The sequence below is a fragment of the Megachile rotundata genome, chromosome 13 (genome assembly GCF_050947335.1).
Source record: "Megachile rotundata isolate GNS110a chromosome 13, iyMegRotu1, whole genome shotgun sequence".
NCBI classification, from domain to species: domain Eukaryota; kingdom Metazoa; phylum Arthropoda; class Insecta; order Hymenoptera; family Megachilidae; genus Megachile; species Megachile rotundata.
In genome coordinates, this window is record NC_134995.1 from 15,107,875 (window position 1) to 15,117,199 (window position 9,325).

At 39.0% G+C, this 9,325-nt stretch overlaps 2 protein-coding genes across 3 annotated transcripts; one reads left to right on the top strand and one right to left on the bottom strand.

Annotated features, from left to right (window-relative positions):
* The first annotated feature begins 114 nt into the window (after positions 1 to 114).
* Positions 115 to 8,339, top strand: RhoBTB (Rho-related BTB domain containing). 2 transcript variants are annotated; one of them, XM_076539199.1, is made up of 14 exons: positions 115 to 294; positions 389 to 492; positions 573 to 770; positions 1,380 to 1,587; positions 1,674 to 1,916; positions 1,984 to 2,069; positions 2,156 to 2,282; positions 2,364 to 2,498; positions 2,841 to 2,864; positions 3,504 to 3,654; positions 3,718 to 3,848; positions 3,916 to 4,158; positions 4,234 to 4,382; positions 4,444 to 8,339. In XM_076539199.1, the coding sequence occupies exons 1-14, from the start codon at positions 115 to 117 to the stop codon at positions 4,679 to 4,681; spliced, it is 2,217 nt and encodes a 738-aa protein (XP_076395314.1). In that variant the 3' UTR covers positions 4,682 to 8,339. The 2 variants fall into 2 exon arrangements, with proteins under 2 accessions (XP_076395314.1, XP_012153495.1); XM_012298105.2 differs by lacking the exon at positions 2,841 to 2,864.
* Positions 8,340 to 8,580: 241 nt separating this feature from the next.
* On the bottom strand, positions 8,581 to 9,283 carry NHP2 (NHP2 ribonucleoprotein). Its single transcript, XM_003708517.3, has 3 exons — positions 9,124 to 9,283; positions 8,956 to 9,028; positions 8,581 to 8,874 (listed from the first exon to the last, which is right to left on the bottom strand). Exons 1-3 carry the CDS (start codon positions 9,281 to 9,283, stop codon positions 8,643 to 8,645), a joined length of 465 nt encoding a protein of 154 aa, XP_003708565.1. The 3' UTR covers positions 8,581 to 8,642.
* Between the last annotated feature and the right edge of the window lie 42 nt (positions 9,284 to 9,325).

Below are 9,325 nucleotides of genomic sequence, written 5' to 3' on the forward strand. Positions count from 1 at the left end.
GTGGACGTGCCGTTTAGCTGGAGCAACGACAGTGTCAGCATCGGAGGTAGCCGCGTGTACAGACGAGCTGGCACGTGAAAGGGCATATTGGATGAACAGGGGAGATTGTCGGTGATGGACAATGAGCAGCCGCATCAGGAACTGGTCAAGTGCGTGGTCGTGGGCGACACAGCAGTTGGAAAGACCAGACTGATCTGCGCGAGAGCTTGCAACAAACACGTGTCACTCTCGCAACTGTTGACGACTCACGTGCCCACCGTCTGGGCCATCGACCAGTACAGAATCTACAAGGACGTAAGTTTTTTTTCTTCGAGAGAATCTAAGTGCACTGTTCTAATCGCATGGGGATCTAGAGTCTAATCTACCTGAATAAAATAATATCTTTCAGGTCTTAGAGCGATCCTGGGAGGTGGTCGACAACGTGAACGTATCCCTGCGCTTATGGGACACGTTTGGCGACCACGAGAAGGACCGCCGTTTCGCGTACGGCAGGTAATACGTAATCTCTTCTTCGATCTTCACGCAACCGAGATTTCTTCGACAAGATGAAACGTTCGACTCTCTCGCTATAGATCAGACGTCGTGCTACTATGTTTCTCCATAACGAATCCCGTTTCCCTGCGGAACTGCAAAGCGATGTGGTATCCGGAAATACGAAGATTCTGCCCACAGACACCGGTGTTGCTGGTGGGATGCAAGAACGACCTGCGCTACATGTATCGAGATGAAACTTATCTCAGCTATTTTCGAGATCGCAGTCCATTCGTGAGGTACGTTATTCATCGCTTTTCTTCCGGGTTCAGAAGCAACATTTCAGATTGATTTTTTCATCCTATATGATAGCTCGTTCAAATGCATCGATGCTTCTTCAACGATGGCCTCTTTGGCAAACTGTGTCAAAGTATTGATTTCGCGGGCTCCGCAGGCCTTTCCGATCGGTCACTACTTTTCCTCCACTTATCAGATGAAAATTTCCCCTTTTGAGAACGTAATCGATGCAATGAACGACATTTCGAATGTCTTTAACATGGCGATATCAAATTCCCGTTGGGTAGCAACATTAAAAAGCCAGATTAATAGAACCTTGACATATGGCAAAGGACTCTCGAGGGAACCTCAAAGTTCAGCGTGACTTTCAAGACTTCTCTTTTGTTTCTGTTGCGCGAAGATGACATGCTGACATCCGGAAGGAGTTCATGTCTGATTGGTCATAATAAAATCTTTCTCTTTTGTGAAACTCTTACGAAGACAGGACATGAGTATTATGATTAGACTGTAGAGCTTTAGAATTCTAAGAAAATTTAAAGAGTGAGCTCGGATAAATTTAGGGAGCAGATTACCCACCGATATCCATAATTCTTTTATCTCGATATTCTTAGGGCAACGAGGAAAAGCGATCTCGTGATGCCCGATCAGGCCCGCGCCGTTGCGCGTGAACTTGGCGTTTGCTATTACGAGACTAGCGTCTTCACGTATTACGGTGTCAACGAAGTCTTCGAGAACTCGATCCGTGCTGCTCTGATCGCTCGTCGTCAACAACGATTTTGGATGACGAATTTGAAAAGAGTGCAAAGACCTTTGCTCCAAGTATATTTAAAAGATATCTGAAAGTTTCATAATTAGCTAACTTGATTAGACCACAAATTAAAGGAAACATTCATGATTGTACCTAGGCACCGTTCTGCCCACCGAAACCAGTCCCACCGGAAGTATGTCTCGCGGCAAGTACCTACGAAGAAAACATGAGGACGTTATGGACGAAGCCAGTTCACACCGATGTAACCTTGATAGCTGGGAACTGCACGTTCTCGGCTCATCGGTGTCTGCTGGCCGCTGCATCGCCTGCGTTCCATCGACTCTTCTCCATGGAACTTATCCAGGAACAAACACCTAGAAGTTCCAGTGAATCTAGCATGGTAAAGACAATTAGATTTAGAATTTGTACTTTTGTTACTTTTATAATATCTGTCCTATGTTATTAAGGTAAGTACATTCGGAGAAGCAACGGTTGGCGATTTCAACGATGACACCGAGTGCCTGATACGTATCGATCAATCAAAACCCACAAAGTAAGTTTATCCGACAAATCAGTTTCGTATCTAATTCTTCTAAATCCCGGTATGATGCAACCGACAATTCTGAACAAATGTTGCAGAGTTTGGGAACAACTCAAACGACGTTCGAGCTTCCAAGTACTGCCCACGATGGATACCCAAAGGAAGTCGACTGGTGCAACCAGGGAACTCAATCATCCTGCCTTTCAGAATATCCGTGTGTGCCTGGTAAGTACCTGCAACATCAATGAACACTCTTTATATTTCTTCTTCTAATCTTGTTTCTTGGTTTTATTAATTGAATCATAGACGGAGAATACAAACGGAATGCAACAACCAACGACAATGGTGACACTGTCCAAGCTAATCACGCCGCAAGCAATGCAGCAATGCTTGCAGTTCATATACACGGGCAGCTTGGATAAACGGTATCACGATCTACAAGTACGTTGCGTCGGTAGATTTACTATGTGGCCAGCAGGTACACCCGTCCAGCACTCTCGTGAAGTCTTATTGTTTTTTTCAATTGGCGTAACAGGTTGCGTACGCCGATTTCGCGCATTTACTTATTGCAAGTGTAGTTACGGTATGAGCAAACGAATAAAGAGAGCAAGTTCAATAATTGTGTCGACAGGTTACGTCAGTTCTATCGAACTAGGAATCTTGGCTGCAGAGAGCTTCTTAAATCCGAGATCTTGTTATAATCAATGTACTTTCTTTAAACAATGAGTTTAAGCGATACTATCAGTGCGGTATACGGTAACTAACGCGGCTCTATTCTTTCAGACAGCTCCTATCGGGCTTCTACTGGTTAGTACAATGTGAGATACGTTTGCTGACACCAGCACACACCGTACACACATGTAACAAATACATACACACATACATACACACAGTGATACCTACATCTGGGTGCAACGTAGGCTTCCTTTGGATAAAAACTATTGTAGAAGAAAGAGCGTCTTATTTGGAAGATTAATCTTAAAACTTTCTGTTCTGTTTCCAAGTCTCTAAGCTTCTCAATTTTTAATCTTCCAAATTTCTAAGTTTATCCAATTTTTAAATTGGGTCCTCTTTTTCCTACATCACTACTTTATCTAGGGGAACTTGCCGTGCTCTCCAGTACACCACACGCACGCATCAAGTAGAGCCATTTAGCTTTAAACTGTACATCAATTCTCAGAAGATTGATCAGTTAGGCCATTGTCACGATTATTGTTATTTTAGCATGTCCTCTTATCCATTAATCGATCAAAACATAATAGAAGAGAACAATACAGGCAAAGGACGTATCTGTAGAATCTCATGCAATGAATATATCGAACATTCGTAATGATCATGGGTGCATGGATTATTGTCCACACGGTTCAACGATTCATATCAGTCATTTCATATCCATCTTGCGTGACAAAGGGTCACCCGTTGATGGTGCACTTTTCTCGCTCGCAGGAAATCAGACAAGCGGCGGAATTCTTGGAACTTCCACAATTGCTGATGGTACTTGGAAGTATTCAGACAAGAGATCAGTTCAACAGTGACCTTAACTATCGGTACAAGCAAGTGGTGAGACAAAGACTTGAAGACATTTGCTTGGAGCAAGGTAAAACGTTAAATAAGATAAATCATTAACGATCTGGTTGATTGATTTGGTTGATCGTTCCAGGACTCTTTGCCGATGTAGTGTTCGAATTGGACGATGGAAGTGTACCGGCTCACAAAGCGATTCTCACTGCCCGATGTGACGTGATGAAGGCGATGTTCTCTGGCGATTTTCGTGAAAGTAGCGCAAAAGTTGTAAGTCTTGCTCGATACAGTCTCATTCTATTACATCCTGGAAATTATAATAAAACTCAAATAATAGATAGTGTTTCCTGGAGTACGCGAGTACACATTCCACAAACTGCTCTGCTACCTCTACACAGACGAGGTCCCAGCAATTTCCTCCGGTAGGTGTTTGAATCTACTCGAACTAGCCAACCGACTCTGTCTGCAACGACTAGTTAACTTAGTCGAGAGCAGAGTGATAGAAGACCTTGAGAGGCTATCGCAGAACGATGGGAACGAGGCTGTGGAGAACTGTCTGAGGTTGCTGGAGCCGTGCAAGGTCAGCCTTCGATCATTTATAAATCGATCAATAACCGATGAATCCAATAATTATCAATTTATTCGCGCGTCGTAGTTGCACAACGCCGATCAACTCGCAGATTGGTGTATGAACCATCTTTGCGTAAATTACAACAAATTGTGCAAGATGTCCCCGCGAAGCGTTCGCCTCCTTCATCCGGAGAATCAAGAATATCTGAACGAACATCGATGGCCTCCAGTTTGGTATGCGTCAGCAAATCTAGTTTGTTAATTGAGAACCTAAAAATTATTTTTTTTACGATAGGTATTTGAAGGATTACGATTATTATCAAAAATGTCTGGCGGAAAGGGACCGCGAAAACAAACCGACCTTGAAAAGGAATCGTAATCAGTCCGGCTGTCTGTGCTTCTCCGGCTCCAGTAAAACTAGAAGAGAAGGTTCCACTAATGGCAGCGCTACGGCATCGTCAGCGAACAATGATCCACAAGCGGAACGACCTCTCTTCGACTCGTCGATAGAATCTGGTGAACAGGTCGTATGACAAGAGCCAAGCGGCATACGCCGCTCCATCAGATTCATTCTGGTCCTACCCGTGCTCATGGTCTTCATATGCACCATTTTTACTATTTTGATACTGCTACAGATTTATACTTAAGGAACGGTAAACGCGGACAAGGTGACCGATGCACATACCAAGTATACGTCTACTACTAAAATGTACCATGAAACCTATTTGTATTCTTGGATGCAATGTAGGTTTCCTTTGGATAAGAACCCGTCTAAGGGGAGGAGTGCTCCACCGTTTATCTCTGATTTTAAAAAACTTCTAAGTTTTCAATCTTTTAAACTTCCAAATTTGAGGACTTTCTAAATCTGCGAATTAACTAATCTGAAACTAGCAGATAGTATGGGCTCTTTCCCACATATTCCTGCACCCATACTCCCTGTACTTGAAACGGGCTATTTTTGTCGGACGCATTCAGGGTGAATCGTCTCTCCCTGACGTACATTTATTTTTCTTCCCTGAAAAAGTACGCTCGATTAGAGCATAGATTTTTTAGGAGTGTACGATGCAAACTTCTCGCTAACTCGGTACGGCCATATTTTTTTCTACGCAAATAGTTCCAACGAAAGTTATTCGAACATTGCGCTATCGTCAAACGAACGTATTAAAAACGTTGTCGAGCTGCTATAATCCTTTTAAAGTAACTTCCTAACGGACGTCCATCGTTTCTAAACAAACCAACCAAAAATACAAGCTGGTGCCTTTCGTTGATAACTCGTCGTTACCACTACAAGCGTAACATTGACCATCTGGAAAAGATTCGAACATCTTTTTATCGTGTGTAACACAATCTAGATCGCAAAGACGAGTTACGGCGCGGATTTCGACGATGTGGTTTCTTCGGGATACCTTGCGTTTGATTGTCCGTTGAATGAGCACGTCATATTTCTCTACGGAGAACAGGAATACTTTAAATTGTTCGTCTACTTTGATCACGTGAACGGTCATTTTTATATGCAGGTTACTTTGGTTACTGTTCAGGATACCGAAGCTTTCAGAACAATTAACCGTTTTGATAATTATCGTTGTTGACTTCTGCCTTTAATTATGATTTTGCAAGCTATTATACGATGCAACAAAAACGTGACGAAACGTTGAAATCAGGACAAGTCACCGAAACATTTTCAACAGACGATAACGATCGGCGTACTTCTATCGATGCGTGTTAGACTGAAGAAAACGAGCAATAGCTTTAGTACATAGTGAAGCGTAAAATATTAAGCGATACGTATAGTTATATAAGAAGATAAAACAGCGTACATGAACCTCTCGAATCGTAAACTATTAACTATTACACAAAATAAACGCGAATTTTTACATCGTTTGTACGATACTCGGCGACAAGATTCTTGTTCCATCTTCTTTAGTTCTTCTCCGACGAGCAAGGTTACAGTTTCTTCGAATCGTTAGAAGACTTGTCGTATTTGTACCGTTTTTCTAATCATCTATGGTTAAGCGAATTGTCCTCGTCGATCGTCGATTTACCTTTTAACCGGAAGGGGAACGTGCAGTTCAATCGACGCAGGTTAAGATCGTCCAATAATAACTGCAACATATCGATCACGGTAATGGGTTACTGCTAGAATTACTATTTGCGACTATGTCGGTAAGAATAATTAATAAATAGGTAACGAGAGAGCGGGAGAGAATCGATTATGTTTGTAAGAAGTGTACGTCGGTGATGGGCAGATCAAGTGCTCGTTGGGATGTTATGGACATCAGTGCATGCAGTTATAACTGAGAACTTGTTCTCGGACACATTTGCCTGTCACTGATGTACACTGCGTGCATTTAACGTTCATAGGGTATAGAACGAAGTTATATCATATTTCCATGTAAGAGCGAATCCTTGCGTACCTTCTATATTTTCTGGACAATTTCATACTTTTTAAATGCACAAATTATTGGTCCTCGTGCGTCGAAGAAGCGTAACCTTCGTAGGGTCATTATGATGATCGGTTGAACGTAAAACTACCTATAATATTAGCGGTTGGTATTATAGGACTTGATATTCGTTAGTAGTCCGTCATCACAAATACCGTTGTTCAATTCATTCCGTACATTGTTGTATGTTAAAAGTGTATTTGGAAGATCGAACGAATGAAACGAATCGAGAGAAAAGAATGAAGAGAGAAAGAACACGCGGAGAATAATTGAACTATATAAACGACGTATGTGTTTTGCCATCCACAATTTTAGATTTTGTATTTTATGTATACGAAGAACATTCGTTTCTCAAGAGCTTTTAAATAATTTTGAGCCGTTTCAAATGTTATTCGAATTGCACGACGTATCGTCGAATTGAAAGTAATTCGATCGTTACGTTTGCATACTTACGCGTGAAATAATTGACAACAAAATAAACGCATACTGTCACAAAAGCGTTACTGCCCAATTTGCAGGAAATTCTGTAATGAAAACGACGTATGCCAAGAGAGTGTTTGTTCCGGCGAGGGTAAGAATAACGTCCCACTTGTACGCTACGTCAATTTCAATGTCAATGTTATCTTTCATCGCTCTTAAATGTATATTTTATACTGAAATTGGTAATCGTAGAATTAAGGGTACTGTCGCATGTACGGTTGCAAATATGGAACGATAAAAGGCATCAATTTTCGGGCGTATTTTAATCACAGTTATCTTCATGACGCATAAAAGAGATCGAATTGAAAATTTATTCAGGGTATTTGCGAGCGCTTGCAGCTCAAATCTATAAACATAAATAGTTTATAATTGGTATTACCTTTGTCATATAAATAGCTTAAATTCATAGAGATAATACTTACAGTTATATTTAAAAAATTCTTTTGCTTCCATTCATGGTATTTGGATCCATTTTGTTTCAATTTTAATTGAATTTTCAAATTTTCCCGCGCTCGCAAAACCGTTGAACCTAACCCCTTAAAGTATTGTTGCGACATCTATTTCGTAACAAAAATCAAATCGATCAAATTAATTGATCGTTATCAATTTGGTCGTATACTAAAATTTAAGCATGAACATCAATTAATAAATAATGAAATTACTTGAATATTTTATGCTACAAAATTTAGCACAGAGAAATGAATTTTCATTTCTTCATAGGTAACATTTATTAATTGATATTAAGTTGCGTAGGCACTTTATCATTCGAATTTATAATTGTTTCATTGTTTAATTCTTTTGTTGCTTTAATGAACTTACGATTGTAAGCAGTTTTCTATTCTGCGTATTTGCAAATATCCTTTCGAATTCAAAACACTTATATACCACCTATTAAACGCGCTGCGATTTAACAAATATATGACGAACGACAAGTAATTAGTATTACAAAATTTTAGTAACGTCAAATTTTGTAATCGTATTTAGAAATTACGTTCAAAGATATCATGAGAATCATGCGAAACAAACTTAAAAAGCGATTGTTCGAAGATCTTGACTGACAATCCAAATCGATTTTCGGATATCTTCACGACCGTTCTTTGAGACAATGGCGACATCTATGTCAGATTTAATTTTACCCGCATAAAATTAAAAGTAAAACTGTATATACGTATGCATGCCGCTTCAAGAAATATGATTTTTATCTTAAGCTAAATTTTAATATTCTATTTTCAAATGCACAGGCGATAAATAAATCTAATTTTTAATGAAACTTCGTATATATTAATGCTGCGTACAAAAATTAATTGAATTTTGAAAATTAACAGTTATTTTACATATAATCGTAAAACCTTCATTTTATTTCAAGAAATAATCATCTTTCTATGTTACGGTCACAAGTAATTATTGTTTTACTAACTTTCTGCAAAAAAAATATAGCATATATCGTAACTTACATATTAAGTTATTTTTCATAGACTCGCATAAAAAATACAAAATCTAGTACATAATACTTTAAGATAAAAGTTCATTTTATTTACAAAATGATGAAGAAATAGAAATGATGGATATGAATTTATAATGGTGCTATTAATGTTGACATTGCAGTTTTGATTTCATCGTAAAGTTCCTTGTACTCTGAATGCTCTTTAATAAGTACCATAAGGCTGCCTCTTTTTACACCCATTGCAGTACCAATATCTTGTCTTGAAGGAGTATAACAATATGGAATATTTTTGTCTTCGCATACAATTGGGAGGTGACACATAATTTCTGTGGGGAAGACATCTCCAGCGAACACCACTATCCTGATAAAATATATAAACTGTTATCAGAATTCTGAAATCTTGGAATCTTTGTTTTCAATTGTAAATGTATATTTATTTTACCCCTGTTCTCCTTTACGAAGATGCTTCTGAACGTCTTTTAATCCATTTCGAAGATAAGATTTTTGTTTTGAAGCTGAAATGTGTATGTCGTAAATAATAAATATTATACTTTACAAAAAGCATTAACATTGGAAACACCTTACGAAATGTACTTTTAATAACACTTACCTTTCTTTATACATTTATAAATCTTTTTTGTTAACTTTTTGGGCGCCATGGGTTTGGCTATGGCATTTGTGTATTTTAATTTTTCTTCATAACTGAGTTCTGTACCATCTCCTTCTTTCATGCTGTCGTCAATTTCCATTTTAACTGACACTTGATCCATTTTTTACGTTAATGGTAGTTATTTTCAGTAAAAAATTAATTT